Here is a 25,343-nt window from a genome sequence, read left to right as displayed (position 1 = left end):
AGAACCTCTAGAAATGAAGTAACGGCAGGACCACTGAAATTATGTGACAAGGAGGATCAAATTATGAGGCAGGGTTGACTAAATTATGCAGGAAGAATTGGCAAATTTTGTGGCATAATGCAGCATATTTTGTGACTTTATTATTGCCTTATTTTGTCTTTTTTTGCATGTTAACACTGTCTGGGCAAAGGTCCTCCTCAGTAACCGTTTAACTCTCAAATACAGCAATAGGCAATTGAAAGGTGACAGTCGCATTTTGCGAGAGGCCTTTGACTGCACAGCAATACATGTCGCTGCACTTTTAGAAACTTGAATCCATTTGAGCTAGAAACAAAATTTATTGGGGGAAATATGCTAATTGTGCAGCAGATGATGGATTGTGTGGCTAATCAATAATTATGCAAAAAATGCCACAGAATTGCGTAATTTCAGTGGCTCTGGGAAAGGTAAGACACCAGTGCCCCGCCTATGGAAGTTCCAGGAACTTGCAACATCAGGGTAAAACTGAGTCTATGGCTCTAGAATGGTGCGATCCCAGGGGCATCTAGAGTACCTGACCCTCATTATAACGTGACTTTGGCATAAAGTCATGTCTACAGGATCCAGCGTGTTGTGACATGACGGCTCCTGACCTGAAAGCCATTAAACAGGCAGAAACCATTGTGCGCCAGATCTGACAAGCTGTAGCCAATGCTTAGTTCGAGCCGGTGGTTTTGGTGCTTGGCACCAGCACTTAATTGTCAACTCCGGCACCTATGGCTGTCTGACACATGGTGGCGTTGTTTGTCTAATTTAGAGATAAGGACAACAGTTGTTTATTAATTCAATATGCAGTAAAATGACTAATGCCTTCCACTGAAACTACTCTTATAGCTTTGAGGGCTTGGAATAGTCTGAACTGTCAAACTTGTATGAGTGTGATGGTTAGTTTGCACAGTATTGTCTTTGGCAGCGCTAGGAGGGGCAAATGGCTGTGCAAGCTGGAGAGACTTCCTCGCAAGGGCCCTGGCACTTATGTCTTTTTGTATAAATAAACAGGCCGCCCCTGAACTCACAGGCCACTCCTGCACTCACAGGCCGCTCCTGCACTCACAGGCCGCTCCTGTACTCACAGGCCACTCCTGCACTCACAGGCCGCTCCTGCACTCACAGGCAGCCCCTGCACTCACAGGCCGCTCCTGTACTCACAGGCCGCTCCTGTACTCACAGGCCGCTCCTGCACTCACAGGCCGCTCCTGCACTCACAGGCTGCTCCTGCACCCACAGGCCTCTCCTGCACCCACAGGCCTCTCCTGCACTCACAGGCTTCTCCTGTCCTCACAGGCCGCTCCTGCCCTCACAGGCCGCCCCTGTACTCACAGGCCGCTGCTGCACTCACAGGCCGCTCCTGCACTCACAGGCCGCTCCTGCACTCACAGGCCTCTCCTGTAGTCACAGGCCGCTCCTGTCCTCACAGGCCGCTCCTGCACTCACAGGCCGCCCCTGCACTTACAGGCCGCTCCTGTACTCACAGGCCGCTCCTGCACTCACAGGCCGCTCCTGCACTCACAGGCTGCTCCTGCACCCACAGGCCTCTCCTGCACCCACAGGCCTCTCCTGCACTCACTGGCTTCTCCTGTCCTCACAGGCCGCTCCTGTCCTCACAGTCCGCCCCTGCCCTCACAGGCCGCCCCTGTACTCACAGGCCGCTGCTGCACTCACAGGCCGCTCCTGCACTCACAGGCCGCTCCTGCACTCACAGGCCTCTCCTGTAGTCACAGGCCGCTCCTGTCCTCACAGGCCGCTCCTGCACTCACAGGCCGCCCCTGCACTTACAGGCCGCTGCTGTACTCACAGGCCGCTCCTGCACTCACAGGCTGCTCCTGCACTCACAGGCCGCCCCTGCACTCACAGGCCGCTGCTGTCCTCACAGGCCGCTCCAGCACTCACAGGCCGCTCCTGCACTCACAGGCCGCTCCTGCACCCACAGGCCGCTCCTGCACTCACAGGCCGCTCCTGTCGTCACAGGCCGCCCCTGCACTCGCAGACGGGATGTCAACAGATTCCCAGGCCCTGCTCCCAGAGGGCTTGATTGTGTCGAGTGCTCGGCCACTTCAGAGACCTCTCGGGGACTTTGAAAGAAGGATAGAGTTTCACTGGCACAACAGAACGAGCTCTCAGAAGCACAAGGGGACAACTGTTGGACGGGGGACTCTGCCATTTTACAAGAGAGGGGGGAGGAGGAGAGCTTCTCCCTTCACTAGGGTCGCAGCGCCTCTGCGTGTACACAGAAGGAGGAGGGTCCTCTGCAGTGCACACACACCGAGGGCTCTGCCATGACAGGGGCCGGAAGCGTGGGGAGAGGTGAGGCCCCCTGCGTAAACAGGGAGATGAAGTGGAGGGGGGCGGGGGGCTACACAGGCTTGTTCAGGAGCACAGATCCTCCTATCCTCACAGACGGGGGGAGGGGGGGCTACTGCCATCGCCGGGAGGTAGTTAAACTCGAGTACCCTTCAACTAACAATAACGGGAGGCAAATGGCAGGGGAAACCGATGAACAGCAATGAACAAGCATTGGCAAAGCCAAGAGATCTCGTCTATTGATTTTGCCAATCTCATTTAGCCATGCTGTATAGCATCAAGCTGCTATGCAGCATGGCAGTTAAAAAAAAATAGTGCATTGACTCAGCTGCTGAGTCATTTTGTGGGTGCGCTCATGCATTCAACTCGCATGCACACATACAAAAAGCATAAGAAAAAACTTTGTCTTTAGCGATCCGAGATGGATCGGTCAATTAAAAAAAAGAAGTACGAAAGTACTGTTTTAAAAAGTAGCGTGAAATCGCATCAATTACATTTAAAAAAAAAAAATTACCAAGTTGTGGCAACGGGATGAGGGAGGGCTGGTGGAGGAGAAACAATACAGTGGGTGGGAGGAAAAGCAACACGGCAGGCGAGGGGAGAAAGAACACGAGTAAAAGAGAGCAACGCAGAATGTGGGGGGAGAAGCACTCAGGCAAGAGACATGGACCTCATTTGGGCTGCAACCCCTGGCTGCCCCCTGAATGTAGACTGTGTGCGTGCCTGCGAATGTTTATGTGAGAGAGAGTGTGTATGTGGGAGTGTGTGTATGTGGAAGCCAGCATGTGTGAGTGAAAATGAAGGTCATATGATTTTACTTCCCCTATCCAAGGCATTTTGGTGAATTGACGTCTATGGCCAGAGAGTGCAAAATCAATGTTGGTGGAGGAGAGAAGCACATGGGTGGGAGAGAGTATCATGGAGGGAGTGCACACGGGAAGATAGCTGGGAAATGCATGCACTCTCATGGAGGGCTTAAACAAAAAGAAAAAAGTCTTTCCCTAAAAGCAAGCAGTAGAAGCACAGAAGCCAGACAATCAAAGCGACGGCAAAGAGGCGATTCACCATGGGAGGGAAACATCCAAGATTAACAAGCTCGTACGTGAATAAGGAGCAGGCAAATGAGAGAGACAGTAAAAACAACCAGTGGTATCTAACGGAGGGACCGCAAGCAGATGCATTGTCTTGGTAAAACCGTAAAATATCTTTCCTAACCAGACAACTTGACCTATCTGGTAGGCTCAGCCTAAAAAGTGAAGAGTTGGAGAGTGATATGAGAAAATCCCATGACCGATTTGAGGTGGGAAGCCTAGTCAGACCATAGAAGAAGCCCATGCAACAGCAGAGCAAGATTCCTTTAAAAAGACCCCCTCTCTCTTTCTCTCTCCTCTCCCATTCACCCCTCATCACCCCCAAGGCCAGTTGTAGTGCAGTCTTCACAGACAGAACACATATGGCCTGGATAGCACTCACCCAAGACCTTCTTTCCCTCCCTCCTTGTCTCTCCTCCAGGTGCAGCATGCTACTCTCTCTCTTACACTCACGGACAGTGGCGGCAGTATGGGAGCATCAGCACACGCTTCCCCCACACACCTCTGGGACAATGTATCCATGCAGTCCACATTTTGTAAACTGTTGGAAATATCTTGCCACTACTGATGTGGCTTGAAAATCCATCACCCAGGCTACAGTTTCCGCCTGACTCTATTTTGTGAAAGAGATGCATTTAGGTCTTTCCTAACATCTCATGCAGTGCGTTTCAGCACCCAGAATACTGCTGCTTGTTTGGCCCTAGGTCTCTCTCTGAGGGAACATATTACTGGACATCTTGTGGTGAATCCGTGAACACTGATGGTGGCACCTCAGCAGCCAGGCATCGGGTCGCAAAGTCAACCAGGAAAAACAATCCTCATTCAAGCACATGGGCGAGGAACTGTTTTAACCAGCAGCTAAGCCCTCCTCAGTGATGGAATAATCGTTAATCAGAAGAGCCAGTAGGTCACAGATCTGTCTCACAAAGGATCCAGAGGCATTGCAGCTACCAAAATGGATCTGAGAGAGGTTGAGATTTCCAGTGCTTGAATAAATCATGGAAGAGAAGCTGAGAGAATGCCTAAATATAAGATAACCAGTCAAGATCACAGTCCCCCTCTGCTACAAATGTTCAAACTACCCAACAGCATATTATTCAATATTTCCATTGACTATTATGGTCTATTGAATTAGGACATTAAATAATGCTTGTCAAGGAAAAGTAGTGAAGATTCCCACCGGTAAAACAACTGTTCTCAACCAGTGCTGTCACAGTGATTTCTCGAATACAGACTTTACTTCTTGTAATCTTCGTTTGCAATAAATAAGTGGCATTTAATTCCCCCTGCTTCTCGAATACCAATATTTTGTGTGTTAAGATAGATGTCGTATTTGTCCTGGTAAGACCCGCTGAGTGTGTCCTAGAGGGTCGAAACTTCACCATCACGGCACTGGACGTAAGTCAATGACTAGGATTCAAAAGTGAACTATTGTACAGCGTTTGGTTTTATGTTGGTTCTGTTGTAATTATACAGATCTGGATCTTTATGACAAGAGCACTGTGTTGTCTTCACTATTTGTTATCTGTTATATGTATAGTAATCACCATATTCTTTTAGTACAAGCTGACATTGAGGCTCCTGGTCATATTTATTAAATATTTCATTATGTTTAATGGAAAGTATCTTTTGTTTGTAAAGAGGAATTGGTTAGCACACTTGGCTGAATGAGACCAATTAAACACACATACTCTATTACCTATGTGTACCTGGGTTTCGGTTTGGCATAAGGATTCGTCCTGGTATATATATGTATATATATATATATTTTGTCTCTGGTCACGGTTAACAACAGTTGTCCTTCATTTGTGTTCACTATTTATACTATGATACCACCCAGCAAATTATGATGCATTGTGGGCATAGTAGTGTATATGATCAACTTATTTATTCTAAGTTTATCCTAGAGCCATAGACAGTTGGAGTCCGGCATGTGGCAACATGAAGGGAAGCTTGTTTCACGTATCTCATGATTAAAAACGTGCATCTCCAAGCTCATTTACGGCTGTGATTCACAATAATTGCGAAGTTCCTAGCCTGTACAGTGATGACTAAGTGTCTTGACATGCTTATAGTCTGAAAATTATGACTAGGTGTATTAAGGTCTCTCATGGCTAAGTGCCTTGTTGCCTTCTTACTTTTCATGTTGTCCCTGCCTTTCTCACATCTGTCAGACTCTTGAATAAAAGAAATTTATAATTAATATCATATTACTCCATCACATGTTACTTATTGGGTATTTTAAACTGAGTTTTTGTCTAACTATCTTACAGTAACTGAATCAAAGGTCTCTTTGGAAAGTTGAAAGTCCATGTTCTCTGTAGGTCATGTTTGGAATAGCGGGATTTAAAGGTGTACATGCATTTCCTCATCCCCGTTCAGACCCCACGGGCTTCTGGTTTTGAATTTGATTATTAATTTCGATTCCAAACGTCTCAGAAATCTGGTACGGTCTCCTCCTCGTTCGTTTTCTTTAACTAGAGCAATTCCTGAATACTTGATCTCTTTCCAGCTCTTTCCTGTATGGATCTTCATGTGTTTGGCAATCGCATAACTAAAATCGTTATTCTGGATTGCTCTAATATGTTCCAGGGTTCTTTTTTTAAGAGGACATATTGTTGAGCCAATGTATTTCATGCCGCAGCAACATTGTATCTGATAGACAACAAACTGGGATTCACACGTTATTTTGTCTCTTATTTCAAAGTTTCTGTCTTTTGAATCTTTGATTGGTTTAAGATTCAGACCCACTTTGCACGCTTGATAAACATTTGGTAAATCCAAGCTGACGTTTCTCTAGCCACGTAACTGGTTTTATTCTTGTAAATTGGCTATTTACAAGGGTATCCTGTATTGAAGGTGCTTTGCGGAAAGAAATTGACGGCCTGTCTCCTATGAGAGAGCTGAGTTCACTATCTTTTTTCAATACATTCCAGTATTTGTTTAGAATTTGGCGGGAAACATCCTTAACAACGCAAGTCGTAACCACGACTTGCGCTGGAGCGCGCTAGAGGATTAAGAATAGTATATTTACTATTCCAACACCTTCCCTAGTGTCCACGGGGACTGGTGTTAGAATAGTAAATTATACTATTCTCAATCCGCGCCCCCAACACAAGTCGTGGTAACGACTTGCGTTGTAAGGAACGCGTTGTTAAAGCACGCGTTGTGACGGTACGCGTTGTACCGTCATACATCCGAATTTGGTGTATCTTAAAACTTTCTTTTGAATAGGTGAGAATCAGTCTCGGCTTGTCATCTTTTGATTTAATTGACATATTCTTTTTTGGTATTAATGTTTCCACTCTTGTTTTTGTTCGTGCTCTTTGTTCTCCTCGAATAATATCGGCGGGTTTGTACCCCCGATTTAGAAAGCGTTTTTTGATATCCTCAAATTTGCTGTCCATTTCTGTCTCTTCTGAACAGTTGCGTTTCATGCGTAAAAATTCGCCGTAAGGAATGCTCCTTTTTAACGAAGCTGGATGAAAGCTCGTACCATGAGTACACTGTTCGTTGATGTTTTTTTTCTGAAGACTGTGGTTTCCAATTTATTGTTTTTTACATAGACCTTCGTGTCTAAAAAATCTATCTTCTTTTTTGAATATTGTACGTAAATCTCAAACCTACATCATTTTCATTCAAAATTTCCATAAATTCGATTAGCTTTGATTTCGAACCCTTCCACAAAAGGAAGAGATCATCAATGAACTGGAGCCAAAGTACCACGTCCGAAGTGTATTCTACATTTTCTTCTCCAAGCTATGTTTTTCTCCCACCAACCCATGGTGAGATTGGCATAGCTTGGAGAGAAGGAAATGCCCATGGCACATCCGCATATCTGTGCAAATATCTTTTTGTCAAAAAGGCATACATTATTTGTTAGGCAAAAAGTTATCATATCCAAAAGCATGTTAGTATGTCTTAGCTCTGATATTAGTCTTTGCTTTAGAAAGTATTTGATTGCTGTCAATCCTACGTCGTGTTGTATTGACGTGTAAAGGGAGACAACATCAATTGTGGCTAGTAAGTATTCTGGTTGCCACTCCGTTTCCATAATGTTTCTAAGAAAGTCCCCGGTATCTTTAATGAATGAGCTAAGTGTTGGAACAATTGATGCCAAAAAATAGTCAACGTATGATGCCACATTTTCACACAGGGAGCCACAACTAGATATTATAGGGCGTGCAGGTGGTTTATGCAATGTATTGTGTATTTTAGGCATGTAGTAGATTGTGGGGGTCATAGGATGTAGTACAGTGAGGTAACTTTTCTCCTCCTTACTGATTAATCCTTTTTCATGCCATCCATTGATTAGTGTGTGTAGAGTGTTTGCCATCTCAGAAGTTGGATTGTTTTGTAATTGTTTGTAGTTGGTCATATCATCCGCACTCTGCTAATGATTGAGAGAAGCACTGGGGACCCATATTAGTGACAGGATTGCACTACACATTGATGCAATGATAGGCACAGAATTAGATCTAAGCAGAGAATATCATCAACTTGAGCTCCACAAAGACTCCCAATAAATTGCAATGTAAAGCACACATTTTGGCCTCTTTCAATAAAGAAGACTGAGCCTTGGAGTATCCTCAGCAACTCACATTTTATAGGATGCAATAGGAAAAGTAATCACATCGATTGTCAATGTGCTTAACTACAGGGATAACATCCCAGTATTTGGAGCCTCCTGGGATAAGCATGATGAAATGTTGAGGTTACTGTTCTGTGCGTTATCGGAGGCTAACCTAACAGTAAGTGCAGACAAATGTGAATTCTGAAAAGACCATCTAAGTTTTTACGGACCCATCTTTTCAGGTAAGTGCATGCTGGCAGCCTGACCCTGAGAAGATCAGAGCTCATTCTCCCCAGGATGTCTGCGTAGTCCCATACTTTCTTGTCATGGCCGCGTACTGCATATAGTATTTCGAGGAATGTGCCACAATCAGCGTACCACGGAGGGAACTGCCAAAACAAGGAGGAAGACTAGGTACAAGCCCAAAGAAGAAAGCAGAAAAACAGATGCATTTATATGAACCAGCCTCTATGTGTGACCGCTCAGAAGGTAACCCTGATCACCATCAGTGAAGAAATGGAGGCAGATAACCAGAAACAACTCCCACTTCAAGAAAGGTACCCTTTAAACTAACACAAACACCAGGTTTCAGCCGACCACTATGAATCCACTTCATAATGGGTTTTTTTTCAGGCCCTCGTCGAGTGTCTATGATAAGGTGATGGACCCATCCCCACTACATAGACACACTCGATGAGGGACTGAAAAGAACAGTGAAACTCCTAAAACAACTTAAAAAAGAGAGACATGGGGAAAGTTTGCTTAAATGGGGAGATGTCATGTGGGCAACATGAGAGCGATCAAGACTCATAGTGGGCAGCGGGGACATTATAATGATCCTACGGACACTGGTCACCACTTTCTGCAAAGGGCAGGGACTGGAAGTTGGATAGGAATGGGAGAGGAGTCATGGGGACAGTTGGTGTGGAGGTGGACATGATGCAAGATCAGATCCACCAAAAGCAGATAAATACATCTACTAATGAGATGCAAGTAATCATAGAAATTACTCCCCATCCACGTAATTGGTGTTATTAATGGATAGGTACTAGCGCCTTGAGCTGCCACAACCTAAGACTCAACACTTGCCAAGCTTCCTGTTCAAAAATACAAACTTTGTGCCTACGTCTTTGCCACAAAGCACTTCAGCAACTGGCCGTCATTCCTGAGCTATAATTTTTCCTGCTGTTTCCCCATTCAGAAATCTTAAATTGTCTATGACAGAGATCTTGAAACTGTGGGGCATGCACCCCTGGGTGTCCGTGGCTGTATTCCCATGATGGTGCTAATGGCTCAACAAGTAAATGAAGATGGCCAAGAAGAGCCACTTTGTTCATTCAGTGGTTTCCAGGCTAAAGTGCTGTAAATAAAGTGTGGAAACTGTGATCAGTTCTGTAGCTAAAAAGAACTAAATATTACGTATGTATCTCGTGTTTGTTTCACCTTCAGGTAGCTGCATATAAAATGCACAGACCGTAAACACAAATCAATGCAAGTTAAACGAATCGGTGAGAAACGCAGTCTTTTAGGTTAGAAACCTCAATTGGTTAATGTGATCACTGCAAATTTCTGCAGATGATCAGGGAGTCACAGAATTAAATCCTGATTGGCGCAGAGGGAAGAGCAGTTTGTGTATTTATAGCGCTGTGAGGTCCCACCCGCAACAACAAGGGCTGAGAATATGTAAATCTTTATTTTAAATTTGTATTACATACAATATAAGATAGGCTGCCTCAAAATGATTTAATGTTTAAGATAAAATAAGTGTGCTCCTTCGATAAAAGTCTATAGTGGCTCCCAAGCAGCCTTTTGATTTGGTGATTAACCAAATGCACACATTTATATTTCTTTCAGGCACTTTTGTAAGAATGCCTGTTTTGTCTTTAGCTCTCTGTCCCTTCTGTTTCACAGCAAAGGAGACCCCCAAACCCTCTCCCACCAGCCCTAGCTTCACTTTCACCAAGAGGTCCCACCCCAGCGCTCAGCTTTGCCTCTCCTGCTTCTCCGGTTATTGCCATGACATTTTGGGAGGGGGGCGGGGGGGGGGGGGGGGGGAAGGGGGGCAACTTTACAAGGACTTTACTCAAGGGAGCTACAAGCAAAAAAGTTTGTAGACCTCTAGTCCAAGGCGTTTCTGTCGAATGTCCCCAGCACTAGATGGGTGAGGAAGGTATTGTAGCTCTCCTCTGGTGCTGCAAACTGTGGTACACTCTGCTACTTCGAGCTCGAGCCCTCCACAATCATCTGTCATAGGAGCTGGCTTTCCGCGGCCATTATCAAAATATAGATTTTTCATTTCAGTATTTCAGTGCACATAGTGCCACTCTATTCGTCCTGTTACTTTTTTTTCTCCCCGGCACCAGGCACCTTAATTAGCTTAATGATGGCGATATTAGTGCTCATTCATTCTTTTAGAAAAGTGACTGAAATGGAAATATAAAAGAGCGGGTATTCACTATTGCAGAGTACCTGTTTGCTTCTGAGGAGAGTTGGTACTCTCCCTCGCAAATAAAGAAGAGCAGGTGCCTCTGTATAAAGAGCACGAGAGATAGAATATCCGGATTTTTATACAAATATCTTCTTTCCTCAGCCCCCCTGGGCTTCAAGTTAACGTACAAGCGCTTATGCATTCAAGCCTTCTCAAACTGGTAAGGCAGGCAACAGCCGAATGAGCATTCCTCAAACACACAGCGCCTTTTGAAGGAATCTCAGCTTTGTGTGGGGTCATCCTTGCAACTGCACAACGTTCCATGACTGTGTGTGACCTTGTCTTGAGGAGATGCGCCATACACATACTTTGCCCTAACAGGTTCAGGGGTGATTGCCACCTACGGGTCCTCGGAATGGCACATGTGATGCATTCTCAAATAGCCAGGACTGGCCACACACACGCACATTTTGATTTGCATCTTACGCTTGTTTCATTTAACCGGTATGTGTGTGCTTCTTTTTAATAGCAAAGTGATTTGCTGCTGATGAATATGCTTTGCTCCTAATATTTGGTTTAACTAAACAAATTGTAAAAATTACAATAGAAATCAAATTCCGAAAAGCCTCTGCATGCAGTCCCTTGCAGAGGGCGAGCGCAGCTTCTGGTGCATTCGTGTATACAGACCACCACACGCCTCTGCATGTCGCCACCCCCAGGGGGGTCAGCTACCAGTGCACACGTGACCCCACCAGCGTCTGTCTGCAGGCTCATTCCTCTGGCTTCATTGTAGATAACCACATTTTATATATTTTTTGGTGTGCAGAGCAGCCAGATGTTCTGTGTTTTTATTCTGTTTCTCTTGCATTTCATAAAGTGTTTGGTGTTCATGTCTTACATAAGCTGCAGATGTATGTGGTACATCAGTATTGGCCCCACCACCTCAGCCCAGTCATGTGCTGCTACTGTTACTCTAGTCGGGTCCGGGCTTCTGATTGGTTCTCTGTGGGACAGGGCATTCTCACTTTATTTATACACTTAGGGCCATGTCTGTCGTACCGGCACAGTAAAAAGCATGTTAGAATATGAATTCAAATATCACAGCGGAGCTAATACTGTCAGGCAAAGGATTCTAATGGTTCAAAGTGCCAGAGCAGCTAGAACGCTGGAAAAAATGAAAAGTGCCATGAGGTAAAGTGCAAGGTTTTTCAAAAATTTGGTTGGTTATTAAAGTGCAAATGGCAGGATAATCACTATAAAGGATGGATGGAATGCCACAAGCCCAAGCACGTTCTAAAGGTCAGTTCTATTCCAACCTTTGACTTAAATTGACATTTCAAGGTGTTGCTGCCAGGCCTCGCTAACTTTATGGTTATCAATTATCCAAAAATGGCACGGGTAGCCACGCTTTGCCCTCAGCATCCTTGTACTTGCTGCTGCGAGGAATGGGCGTGGTAAGGAGTCGCACCTGCAGACACTCTTGGAGGACAGCTGGTTTCCGTCAACGCTGCTGCCTCCATGAACCCTGAGAACAGGTTAGCAAAAACAGTGCCATGTGTAGTGTAAGTGGCATAGTGGACAGGTTCACCTCAGATAATATCACGAGTCAATCCCTGTCTCATCCTTAACCTTTCAACATTCGGTGCTGAAGACGAGCACAAAAAAGATGCACTGGAATGCTGCCCAGAACAATTACCAGCAGCTAAGACTATTGCATGCATTTCACCCTTTATGTTTTGTTCTTCTGAGGGTTAGGAGAGCGACAAGAAGGGGAAAATAAACAACTAGACTAAGTGATGTTTACTTTCTTTTCCCACCCAGCCTTCATGGCCCTGAAGATGAGGGGTAGCCGAGGGCAAGCCTGGAGTAGCAAGTGCCCCTTGGCTATCCCTAATTAACCCCTATGGTTAGCCTGCCACTGATTTTGGAATGGCCCTTCATGTGGCAACCCAAAACACATAAAGGTATGGTGACTTCTGCAATGCTATTTAGGATGAGCTTAGGCAGCTCATGCGCTGTCTTCGGAGACGTGCTGTATCTACTCTGTGGACTTTCACCACACCCATCGCTTTTCATTGGTTCTTTTGTCTGCCTTTCAAAATTCATTTGGTTTCTTTGGTGAATAGTTCACATTGGTCCTGCCTTTTGGCTGTTTTGTGCCTGCCTTGGAGACTGGCCCTGTCACATGGATCAGTTCACTTGTGGCCATTAATTTTAGTTTTGGCGCACTACTTTTTGTTTTGCCTCAGCTCCGAATGAAATAACCCACTACATTATCCACTCTCTCCTGGTCGCTCACATGTTTTTTTATCTGAAGCTTTTGAGACAGCTAAACCTGTTTCCTGGTTATTTTTTTAGCTCTGACGGTTTGTTTTGTAAACACGTTTCACTGCAGAGAGCCACCCAGTCTGCGCTTGTTACGTTTGCTTTGGTTCAGTTGAACCATTGGCAGTACGGATCGGCATTTGTAAATTTTGTTTCCTGTTTCGATTCAGCATTGTTTAATTATATTTGTTCCAATTGGAATGCTTTTTTGTAGGCATGGGGAGAGCCAACGCTAAGACTCAAACCCGAGTCCACAGTCCCATAGTCTCAGACCACTAACTTGTTTAGCTTTCACAGTGTTTAAACTCTACAGAGGCACATGCAGACTTGACAGCCAAAAAGCACATCACAATTCTCAGCAGCGCACAAGGATTCGCTGTGGTGACCCCAGTGCTCAAATCCTAGACTGCCAGACACATTACGAGCCTGTCCCACTCTTCCTTAACTACGAGTCTCTGTTCCGCCATTGGATTGGCTGCAAAAGCTCCTGTGTGACCCAGATGGAAGAGGGATAAGGCAAAATTCAGTGTGTGTCTTGTCTGTTTCCAGCTGGCACCAGGCATGCTCTGCAGCACTCGAAGAAGCGGAGAGTTACAGTCTGTTTTCTCTCTCTGATTGCAGCGACCGTGCATCACTTGGCTTCACTCCCAGTAAACGAAGGTCTCTTGAGTGGACCTAGGTCTCTGTAACCCTGCTGAGTGCACATCCAACATGGCGAAGTCTGTGTTCCCTTGTGATGCTGTCTCACCAGGGTGTGAGAGCACCTATTTTTTGGCTTCCACTCACTTCCCTATAATGTTGCTTTCTTGGCTGCCATTTTTAATTGGTGTCTGGTTGAGGCTTTTCAACTAGTCGCTCCCTTGGATGGGGTCAGTGTCTTTACATATATCCTATGACTACTTTCTAAATAGGCTTTGCGTTTGCTTGTGCATATTGACTCACGTCTTAATAGTCTCATCATGCCTTCATAGATGACCACACTGAGTGATGGTCTTTACGTGCCTTCTCATTGCTTTCTCTATAACCCTAGGAACTCTGTCTTTGTTTTCTGCTCCCTCACGAGCTCTGTGTGTGCTCTTCGGCACCGCTTTAGTTAGGGACTGAGGACTGGTTGAGAATGTCTCTCTCTCTAGGGTAGGGTGTCTTTGTGTGACTTCACTTGCTTCTGTTGATAGAGCAGAGGTGTGTCTATGGTGCCTGGTTGGTTTTTCTTGAATGACCTGGCTTTGGGTTTCCTCTGCACCTTCACTGATTGGATTGTGGCTGGTCTCTTTATGTGTGTGTGGGTCTGACCATCCCCCGACTGCTCTCTAGCTGCTCTGGTTGTAGCGTAACGGTTTCTACTTATGAGGCTCTCTCCCTTCCCTCTCTGGTTATCCTCTCCCTTCCTCCACTGGCTGCTATCTCTTGCACAGTGGTTTGCACCGTCTCCATCATATTTTATTGTCTGGCTGCTATTTATATCAAGGGGGTCTGACTACTGACTACTCTTTCTAACACCCAAGTTTGTCCCTGCTCTTACTTCACTCTTGCATCTGCTCTCTGTAGCACAGTTTACCTCCTAATTGCTTCCTGAGTTGTCGCTGCATGTCCTGGGGGCAGGAGTGTAAGCACTTCCCGTGACTGCATTCTATTTCCTGTTGCTACTGTCTGTAGCTTGGCGGCCTGCCGCCTGTACCTCCTATGGCAGCTCTGTAGTCTGTCTACAAGCTCTGCATTTTAACTCGTGTGGCTGCTTTGTGGCTTGGTGCTCTTCACATCCTTTGACTGCACTCTACCTCCTGTGTCGTGTAGAGAGTTTCATCACCCTTCATCAGCCAGGCTAGCTGGAATCCAGTGGTGCAGTCCTGTGACTGGCCTTTGTAGCCAGGGGTCAGCATGTCCTCTATTTTCTACCTCCTAAGGCTGCTCTCTATAGCATGGGTCTTTACCTTAACTGGATTCTACCCCGTATCACTGCTCACTGTACCGTGTGTTCGATACCTCCAATGGCTGCTCTGTAGATGGAGGGGTCATTTCCTCATGTGAATGTACTCTATCTCCAATGGCTGGCCTCTATATCGTGGGGTCTGCATGTTCTCTGGCTGCATTCTGCCTCCCATATCTGCGCTCTGTACTTTGGGGTCTGCGCCTCCAATAGCTACTCTTCTGAGAGCAAGGCCTTTGCCGCATAGGCCTACATTCTACCTCCAATAATTGGTCTCTATTGCTTTGTGGTCTCCATCTCTGACTGCTTTCTCCCTCATGGCTGCACTCTCTAAAGCCTAGGACTGCTTTGTACTTCCTATTGTTGCTCCCAGTAGTATGCGGACTCTATCTCACATGCCTGCTCAACAGTGTGGGGTCTCCACCACTTATAAGTGTGCTGTAATTGGCGGGGTCTTTGCCTCATAAGACTACATTCTACCTCCTGTAGCTGCTCTCAGCAGCATGGGAGTCTGCACCTCCTAACTGCATTCTGCCTTGTCTCACTGCTCACTGTAGCATGGGGACTGCGATTGCCGTGCTTGCTCTCTGAGGAGCTGGGTCTTTGCCACATAGGACTCCATTTTACCTCATATGGCTGGCTTTTATGGCATGGGTTTCTGCACATCCTTTGACTGCTTTCTATCTCATGTGGCTGCTTCTTTAGCAGGGAATCTGTACCTCCAATGGTAGTTCTCTCTTGCCATATTGGGGAAGCACTAGTGTTCTATGTCCACCAGGACATCAACATGTAAAGCTGCAGTTTGTGAGTTGTTGCAGCCTCTTTCAACTGTTCTCCTAAAGTAATCATAGCATTCCCTGGCTCTGTCAGTCATGATGCAAAGTGGCTTCTATCTTGGAATAGTAATCCTATTTTACTGGCTGAGGGGCTCCAATAAAAGTATAAAATGCAAGCTTGTGTTTGTGCAAGCTTCGCATTTTTTTGTTCCTCGTGCTTTTCTGGCATTTGAACGGCAGAAGCACCCTTCAATGGCAGTTTTTTTATTGTCTTTAAAAGTTTAATTGCTATTACATGTTTGTAAAATAATTAATTAACTACAATGTACAGGTTTGCTAGTGTCAACTCTTTAATACCTGATGGCACAGTACCCAGAATAATGTGCATAATGACTAAACCCTTATAATGTCCATAATGTGATACCTATTGGCTATGCCAATGCTTGTTTTATCAGTGTAATGGTACAAATCATTGATAACTAAATGACCAAGGTTCTGGCATGGATAGGGTAAGCCCAAGATGGTCTGAACCATTGTGCTCTCATTCCATCACGTAGTTGGTTTTATATGCACCAGAGGTCACCACTAAAAAAAGGTGAAAACCCAGTTACATCTAGGTACTTTTAACTTTATCTGGAGCCCCCTGTTTTGTCCAGAAAAATTATCTGATTTAAGAACTCCCTCAATCTGGTTTGCTAGGCCGAGTCTGCCCTGGTGGTATTGGCCTACCAGGGTGGGGAGAGGTTGCCTATAATGAAGCATGTCACATCATGTGAGAGAGGCTTCCTCTTCCAATAAGATTGGTCTTTCATCTCTCTTGGGCTTACCCCTGTCCACAACAGAATTTGTTAATTTATGTATCAGTGATTTGTACCATAACACTGATAAAAATAGCGTTGCAGAAGGCACCATGTCTTTATGTGTTTTTGCCATTAAATCAATGGGGTTCACCCACAGAATCAAAGGACCTGGGTATAAGTAGTATAAAGAAAGATGGTCCTTGACTATGATTTAAATAAACACTTAAATGAATTTCATTTGTTTTTCACTTTTGCAATTAAATTTCGCATACATTGATTCAATCAAAACAAATGGGAGAGATATGTTCAGTAGTATACAAAACTCAAAAGGTTTGACATGAATGCTTTAGAAAAACCCAGGAATTGCTCATGCAATCGAAATATAACCACACAATGTGTATATGTTGTATCAAAAAATTCAATTATTTATTTACAGTTAAATAAAACAGTTGACTAAACGGCGCAATAAACTATCAAGAGTATAGTCAGTGAGGAAGAAAAAGGGGGTGCTCAAGTGAAAAGGAAATTTGAAAAAAGAGAGATAAAGCTAATGAACAGTTGTATTATTTACACAGAAAAAAGCGGGATAGCTTCCGCTGTCTTATATGCCTGTCCCCTATAGTAGTCAGTGGGGGATAAAGAGGGGGGGATGGATTATAAGATTGGTCTTTCATCTCTCTTGGGCTTACCCCTGTCCACAACAGAATTTGTTAATTTATGTATCAGTGATTTGTACCAGAACACTGATAAAAATAGCGTTGCAGAAGGCACCATGTCTTTATGTGTTTTTGGTCTTTACTTTGGGAGGACGTGTGGTGTCATACACTCCCCCTCTCCTTTTGTGTTTTGAGTCCTTCAGTTGAAAAAACACTGGCCTCTATCACTCGGGCTGTGCATGCTGAGATCAATCCTGAAAGAATTGAATGGAGCATTGTGGAATCCCCACCCCCTGCCTCTGCCACTCCACCCACTTTCAAAGGTTATATCTTGACCTTAAGATGACCATGCCAGTTAAATTGTTCCCAGAAGCCTGTGCTCACATGCAGAAGAGATACAGCAAAGGCATCAGCACTAAAGTTTCCCCTCAAACAGAGAACTTGCATAACACCATTTCCCCTCACATGTAGAACAGTCATAGCACAGGCAGAAAGGTGATAGCTTCTCAGACACAGCAGAATGTGTACAGAATAGACAGCACCAGTACAAGCTTCCCTCACCCTTCCCACACATACAAAAGGTACAGTCCAGGCACCAGCAATGCAGCCTTCAGTTGCACACCAAACAGACGCAGCATGTGCAACAATAACAACATCCCTAACACAGAGAGCAGTCACATCAGCAGCAGCATGCAAGCTTCCCTCACACAAAGAAGAGCTAATGTCCAGACAGCAGCACTGCAAAGTTTACTTGCACACAAAATAGAATAGGTACTGCATGGGCAGCAGCAATATAGGCATCTCACACAGAGAGCAGGTACTGCACCAGCAGTGCAAGCTTCGCTCACACAAATAATAGGTACAGTCCCGGCAGCAGCACACCCCTCACATGCACACAAAACAGGTGCAGAATGGGCCGCAGCAACAAAAACATCCCTGACACAGAGAGCAGGTACAGCAGCAGCATGCAAGCTTCCCTCACGCAAAGAAGATGTACAGTCCCGGCAGCAGCACACCCATCACATGCACAGCAAACAGCTGCAGCATGGGCAGCAGCAACAAAAACATCCCTGACACAGAGAGCAGGTACAGCAACAGCATGCAAGCTTCCCTCACACAAAGAAGATGTACAGTCCCGGCAGCAGCACACCCATCACATGCACAGCAAACTGCTGCAGCATGGGCAGCAGCAACAAAAACATCCCTGACACAGAGAGCAGGTACAGCAGCAGCATGCAAGCGTCCCTCATACAAAGAAGAGGTACAGTCCAGGCAGCATAACTACAAACTTCACTTACACACAAAATAGAATAGGTGCTGCACGGGCAGCAGTAATATAGGCATCTCACACAGAGAGCAGGTACTGCACCAGCAGTGCAAGCTTCGCTCATACAAATAATAGGTACAGTCCCGGCAGCAGCACACCCCTCACATGCACACAAAACAGGTGCAGCATGGGCAGCAGCAACAAAAACATCCCTGAGACAGAGAGCAGGTACAGCAGCAGCACACAGGCTTCACTCACACAAAGAAGAGATACAGTCCAGACAGCAGCACAACCATCACATGCACACAAAACAGGTGTAGCATGGGCAGCAGCAATAAAAACATCCCTAACACTGAGAGGAGGCACGTCAGCAGCAGCATGCAAGCTTCCCTCACATAAAGAAGAGGTACAGTCAAGGCAGCAGCACAACCATCACATGCACACAAAACAGGTGCAGCATGGGCAGCAGTCATAAAAAAAAGGTCCCGCGCACAGAGAGCAGGTACATCACCAGCAGCAGCAGTGCAAGCTTCCCTCTCTCAGAGAATAGGTATCATCCAGGTAGCTGAAGTATATCACTTGCACACAAAACAGGTGCAGCATAGGCAGCAGCAATAAAGCATATACAATAAAAACCATCCCTCACTCATAGGGAGCTGGTACACCACTGGCAGCAGCAGTGCAAGCTTCTCTTACACAAGCAGATAGCCTCATTACACTTTTATGAAGTTGTATAGGAAGATAGCATTCCCTCAGCAACGTGGGACATTTTTGCACAACTCACCTGATACTGCAATCCTCTCTTGCCCCTGGCAGTACAATACAGCCCACTAATTCTGTCCTTTGATGTAAATGTTCCTTGTGTTGCAGAGTGTGTTGATCTTTATTGAGTGCATCCCCCTGCACTTTAAGTTTAGGGTAAAATTTCTGTTAAATAATAATGCACTTAATAGGTCACTGACAAGAATCGAGTCATTTTGTGGGGTATACCATCCAAATAGTCTGTATTAGTTAAGTTAACAAAAGGAGTGGTGGTATTAATATCCCTACAGTGCAGATCCTAGGGGCACACATACAGAGCAGCACACACTGACACAGGATCAACAGCCCCTGAGAGTGAGAGGGTAACATGCCAGTGCTTTTGAATCATCTATAGTGCATTAGCCTCACCACCACCACCACAGCAGCCCAACTGGCGTTGCAAAGGCACTGGCTGGTCTGAAAAATCAAAAGACACACAATTGATGGACGGAATGCAGAACAAATCAAAACATTCACCCCCAGTCAAGAGATCTGGGTTAAATCCATCATTCTTTTGCTCACCATGCCACCCCAGGGTCAAGACTGATTTGCATATGGCTGGGTCCAAACTGGAATGGCATGGTGAGCAAAAAAACGATGGATTTGGGCCCAGATCTTTGTACTGGGGTGAATGTATGGCATTGTTCTGTAGTCTGTCCATCAATAGTTCTTTTTGCATTTGCGGCCTGAGAAATGACCTCAGTTTCCCATACACCAACCTGTCTCGCTGGGGCCCCACACAGGCGCCACCTACCTGGCAGTGCTGGAGGGTGCAGAGGCAGCGTCGTGCAGGTCTTCCGAGCCAGGGGCCAGCTGGCCCTCGTGTATAACAAACTTACTGGCGGAACTGCCCTCGCTGGAGGAACCACTGCTGTAATGAGATCACAGTACACGTTCACCAAACAAGTGTAAAAATAACAGATGCAACAGAGACAGACAGGTTTTTTTTTTTGGGACAATATCCACTGAGTACTACCGTGCTTTGAGCCGAACCCACATTGTAACGGGCCCAAAATATACAAACTAAACTCGCATGAGGAACTGGGCATGGATTGTTATTTGAGAGAAAGTGATGTGACCTGTCTGTCTGGTCAGTGGTGGAGGTGGTTAGTGGGTGCCGTGCAGGTGTATTCAAGTTTTGTATTACACTCCCCAGTGATAATAAACAAACATATCCAGCTGTACCTGGAGCCTCCTGTGCCTGAACAGTCTTCCCCCTGGAGGAGAAAGGCAGGGATGGAGAGAGTCTGACCAGAGATGAAGTGTCCATCAGGCCCCACCTGGTCCCAGTCCCAGGGATCCTCAGCTTTATTGGAAGGATGGGGCGCCCCTACTCTGGGCTCCGGGGGACAAGGGCCCTGGTGCTTCCCTCCATCCCAGACGGAGAGGTCCAGTTCAGTCCCCGGAGCCAAAGGATATGGATCCAGTTGATTTTTTCTCTTCCGGTTTATATTGTCCGATTCTTCCCTCACAGCAGGCGGGGGTGTTTTGAGATGCTCCTCCCTGTCCCTAAATGGAGTGTCGGCTTCTCTTCCAGAATCCAAAGGAGGTGGGTCACGTGCATTCTTTCCATCTGAGGGTGGAGAGTCCCCTTCAGCTTCTGAATCCTGCGAGGCCGGATCCCTGTGTTTCCTCCTGTCCCCGAGTGGAGTAGCCGGTTCTGGGGTTGGATCTGGCACAGCTGAAGACACCTGCAAGAAGAAAGAGGAGAAAATGTACCCTGTGAATGCCCTGAAGAGGGTATATGGAGAAGCTCTACAATTGCTGTGCCTGGAAACTGTAGGGATTTCTAGTACAAAAATGACTACCAGGAGACAAACACACACAGTCACACAAACAGATGGGCGAACAGCTTTGGGTCGCTTGTTCTCGATTTGCATTCGGACATCTCCTCCTCACTTGTGTTAGATGACCCCTAAAATGAAATCGATAGTGCTTGTGCTTTCTCTGCTAAGAGGCAAGGAAGTGGATCAAGTTTTCAAAACAAACTTTAATTGTCAGATTGACTTCTTGTAGTTTGAGAAGGTGTATTTCTGAGACTGTTGCTGACCACTAGAGGCCATATTTCAATATGTATCCTGATTTATATGCTGTGCACAACAATTCCGGTATGCGTTCAACTTTAGAACCAGGCTCCAGCCCTCTGGCTCAGTTCAATTTTGGAAACCCGGTGTACCAGCCTTTCTCTTTGCTTTTCCTGAGATGTTGTGCAGAAGATGATCTACTGGTTGGCTGCAGTGTTTTCATTTGCCAAATGTGTGTGAAATGTGTCTGTATGTGAATGAGCCTATCTGTCTGCATGTGTGTGTGTCCGTCAGTGTGTTTGTCTGTCTGCCTGTCTGTGTGTGTGTGTGTGTGTGTGTATGACTGTCGTCTATGTATGTGTCTGTGTATCGTTCAGTGTGTGTCTGGGTCTCTGTGTCTTTCTTTTTGTCTGTGCGCATGTACATGTGAGCATGTTGTAAGTGGGATTCTAAAATCGAATCCTCTGAAAGCTAGTTCTTAGACTCTTAATTCTCACAATTCTCTCTTTGTGTACCCCACACCGGACTTAGAACCATTTCCCCTGCTCTATCTATCTCAACTCTACTCTTTGATCTGATCATGTGCAGGTCGCAATTGCAAAACTTTAAATTCTCTTTAAAAGTCAAAGATTCTGGAGATCACCTTGGCCTGGCCTTGATGAGAGACTTCAACATCTGATTTGCTCTCCTGTAAAACCTTTCACACACATTCTGACCATCAGCTTGGAAATTCTACATAAAACAGCCATTAGAGGGGCCTAGCCACTCAGAAGGACACACCTTCATTGTAGTGTTCAGCTCAATCCATTTGTTGCCCTACCATGGGCCATTCCTCGACTCTAGGATAACGCCAATGGATGTCAGCTAGGGGTAGCCTGTGGTAGTAAAGGCTGCACTTGAGTCTGCCTTTCAGTACCTTTGGTGTCAGGTCTCATTGCATTCAGGTACCTGTTTACTGTCAGTATTTTTCACTACTAGACTTTTTCTCAGCAATGCTGCATCTAATAGGAGCCATTCAGTGGTTAGGGGTGGGACAAGAGGTCAACCGTGTGATGTCCTTGGAGATCAAAGGATATCTCAATGACAAAAGCTGCAGATCTGGCTTGCTGAGTTTGCGGTACTTTCTTAAGTCCAAGATATGGCCTGCCTCTCCTAGTAGCTTGACAGAGATGTGGTGAAAATAACTGCGTTCAAGGATATCCAAAAGGGGCAAGTGAATGAGGCCCAAATATTCAGAGGAAAAATAATCTCAAGCGAGAAGCAAAAAACCTTTGTGAGCAGGAAAATTCCTTTAAACAGAGCAGAGTGGGGCGAGGAACTGAAGCAGATGGTAAAAAGTAGAAAAACAGCAATGGGTAATTCCAAGTGAGCAACTGGAAACATTTTTGCAACACAAGGAACCATCCTCTGTCTCTGATTTAAATAGTAAATATGACCTTTGAACCAGGATTCTAATGTCTGCCATGATGGACTGGGCAGTGACCTGGAACACGAAAGAAGAGAGAGAAGGTAATGAAACTCAAATATATGGACAGGATTCCCAACCGCAGGATGCCAAGTTAACAACTGTACTGAGGAATGTGAACAGCATTAGGTAGGAGGAAATTGCCAGAGTGTCAGCTGGAATTCAGGCGAGAGGCACGACTGGACACTAAACTTCCCAACAAGACGCAATTGCGAACATGAAAGAGAACAGATGTCCTCACGCCTGAGGTGTTAAAAGCAAAATGACAATCGTGAAAATTGCCTGCGCCATCTTGTTTGATGGAAATTTCTATGTGCACATAAGCTGCAGCCATTTTATCCATCACAGCCATTTTGTACTCTGTTGGTCACCTTTGTTTCACCCTGCCCTTACTAGCATCCATCTGACCCTCTGACCAAACCTGATTTGTGTGCTGGGGGCTATAAACCCTATTGTCACCACAAACCTCAGCGCCACTTGCTGCCACAAACTCGTTTTTCCTTTCATCTCTGTTTACAGGCAAATCTTTGAACACTCTACCCCTCACCGCACCTAGTTACACAAACAGGTTCCAGACACTAAAATGAACCTTGCAACATGATCTATTGCAATGCAAACAGCAAGACTTGTTTTTACCAACAATGGGACCTGTTTTTATTAACAGAATGGACTCTTAGATCTGGCTGGTCTCACATGTTTTAGACCCTGAAGCAAGGTCCAGCTGCAAAATAAGATTGTCTATTTGACCTGGGTGGGAAGAGAATTACTGTTGGGCTTGTGTGGAAACCTGCCCGGGGCGGGGACTCCAAGCTTGTGTAACCATGTTGATGAAACAAATGCATTGTGTAAAACCTGTATAAAAGGAAGAGCCAAAAGAGGTGCCAGCAGAACACCTCCTCAGACATCCCGGTGTCTGTAGTTGACGTGGTCTCCTCATGAGAAATAAACCTTTTTCTTGTCTTCCAGTTCCAGCGCTTGCCTCATTATTTTGATGGGGAACCCAAGGTGAATTAAAAGGTGAACACTGCACCGGGCAGCATTGAGGTTCTTAGAAGACTCGCTGCTTTTCACAAATTGGCGCCCAAATGTGAGGGCCCATCAGCGACATGTGGGTCCAGTAGAGAGGTCCTAACGATGGAGTGAACGTCTAAACAATTGGGGTATACCTGCCTGAGAAGACCCTTGTCTAGCTGCCGATCGACTGAACTTCACCGGTTCCGAACTAACCTCTCTCGAGTGACCTGCGGTCCAGACTGGGACCTTAGAGGAATGCCGCATTGATTATTGGAGTGAGAGGACAACCAGGCGCTGGAAGGGAAAGACGGAGACCTGTCCATACGGTCTGGGTAAGGTTGTGAAAAAATGACTTAATTTGATTGATTGATTGATTGAATAGTTTGATCGAATACTAGTATTCCTTTTTGATATTGAGTTATTTGAGACATTCCCTGCTTGCAAACAACAGAGAATAGGAATATTCTCTCTTTGCAGACAGCGAAGGACAGGTAGTGCAGACTTTTTGTCTAAATTGATTGATTGAGATATTCATTTTGACCGGTAAATACGTCATGCCTGTTTTCTCTAGATTGCTTTGTAGTTGCTTTAGACCAGACTGTTTGTTAGAGGTCAGTCAGCCAGCGCCGCTGGAAGGCACCCCTAACAAGGACATGTACTTAAAGTATGGATTAGCCACCCTAGCTTATAGCAAACTATTGCATAAATACACTAGGAAGGACCGGGTAAATCAGTGGCCACTGACGCCATCTTTCGATCTCACTAAAATAGAAACGTCAGAATTGGCTCCCCACAAAAAGAAAACGACACCAGCCATGCTTGACAGTTTTGGTTTATGGCGAAAAGAGGCAGCTCAAAGAAAGAAAAGAGACAAAGCTAGACAAGATAAAGAAATGTGAAAATCGGCTTACCAAGCCTGTAAAAAGTTAGAAGAAGAACTAAAAGAAAAAGAAACCGATAAAAAGGAACAGGAATCAAAAATATCAGGTCAATACCCTGTTAGAACGCCCTCGACTCTTTACCCCGAGTTACCGGTGAAACAAAGGATAGATGATGATTTATTATTAGGTCCCCCAATCATATACATGCCACCGCCTTTCGCCCCTACTCATCCCGTAGTACAACGCCAGGAACCCCGAAATATAGCCGGAGATGGCACGATAGTCTCGGTCTCCACCGCCTCTGCTCCCACCGAGTCACTCACACCAAATGCCTCATCAAAGGATACAGTAGTAGAAGTAGGATCAAAGGAAATATGAATTGACTCTGCTAGCACCGCACATTGCCCTAAAGCGATGCACCACCCTCAATCCAGCCTCACTGTTACCCCTACCTGAAAATGATGCTAGCGTGACTCCACTACACGACTGTGGGACACTAACCAATGAACAAACAAAGAGTAGAGTAGATCTCAGAGACACCGCCTTTCTGGAACCAGATGGAGAGCTATGGGTGGATGGTTCGTGCATCAAACTCCCCGACGGCACCACCTCAGCTGCATACGCTGTCACCACAGCCCAAACCATTCTGGAAACAGCTCGTATTCCCCAACATTCAGCCCAGGCTGCAGAACTCATTGCCCTCACAGGAGCATGTATTTTAGCAACTGGCACAACAGTTAACATATACACTGACAGCCAATATGCCTTCGGGGGGGTTCACCACTTTGGGATCTTATGGAAAGAAAGAGGGTTCTTGACTTCACACGGTACACCCATCCTGTTTGGAGATTTAGTCTCCGCCTTGACGCAAGCAGTGCTCCTGCCCAAGAAGTTAGCAGTGATAAAATGCTAAGCACATAGGAAAGTGACTGATCTCATTGGACAGGGAAATGCGCTAGCAGACGTTACTGCCCG

The 25,343-nt window shown here is 45.6% G+C and overlaps 1 protein-coding gene across 1 annotated transcript in view; it reads right to left on the bottom strand.

Annotated features, from left to right (window-relative positions):
- Positions 1-25,343, bottom strand: part of TACC2 (transforming acidic coiled-coil containing protein 2) — a 395,420-nt gene that overhangs the window by 297,911 nt on the left and 72,166 nt on the right. The window contains exons 3-4 of the mRNA XM_086922962.1: positions 20,170-20,675; positions 19,739-19,855 (exon numbers count right to left, since the gene is read on the bottom strand). Coding sequence (XP_086779088.1) covers positions 19,739-19,855; positions 20,170-20,675 — 623 coding nt within the window. The remainder of the gene's footprint in view (positions 1-19,738; positions 19,856-20,169; positions 20,676-25,343) is intronic.

The sequence above is a fragment of the Lissotriton vulgaris genome, chromosome 5 (assembly GCF_964263255.1).
Source record: "Lissotriton vulgaris chromosome 5, aLisVul1.2, whole genome shotgun sequence".
In the NCBI taxonomy this organism is placed as follows: domain Eukaryota; kingdom Metazoa; phylum Chordata; class Amphibia; order Caudata; family Salamandridae; genus Lissotriton; species Lissotriton vulgaris.
This window is presented reverse-complemented; position numbering and strand designations above follow the sequence as displayed.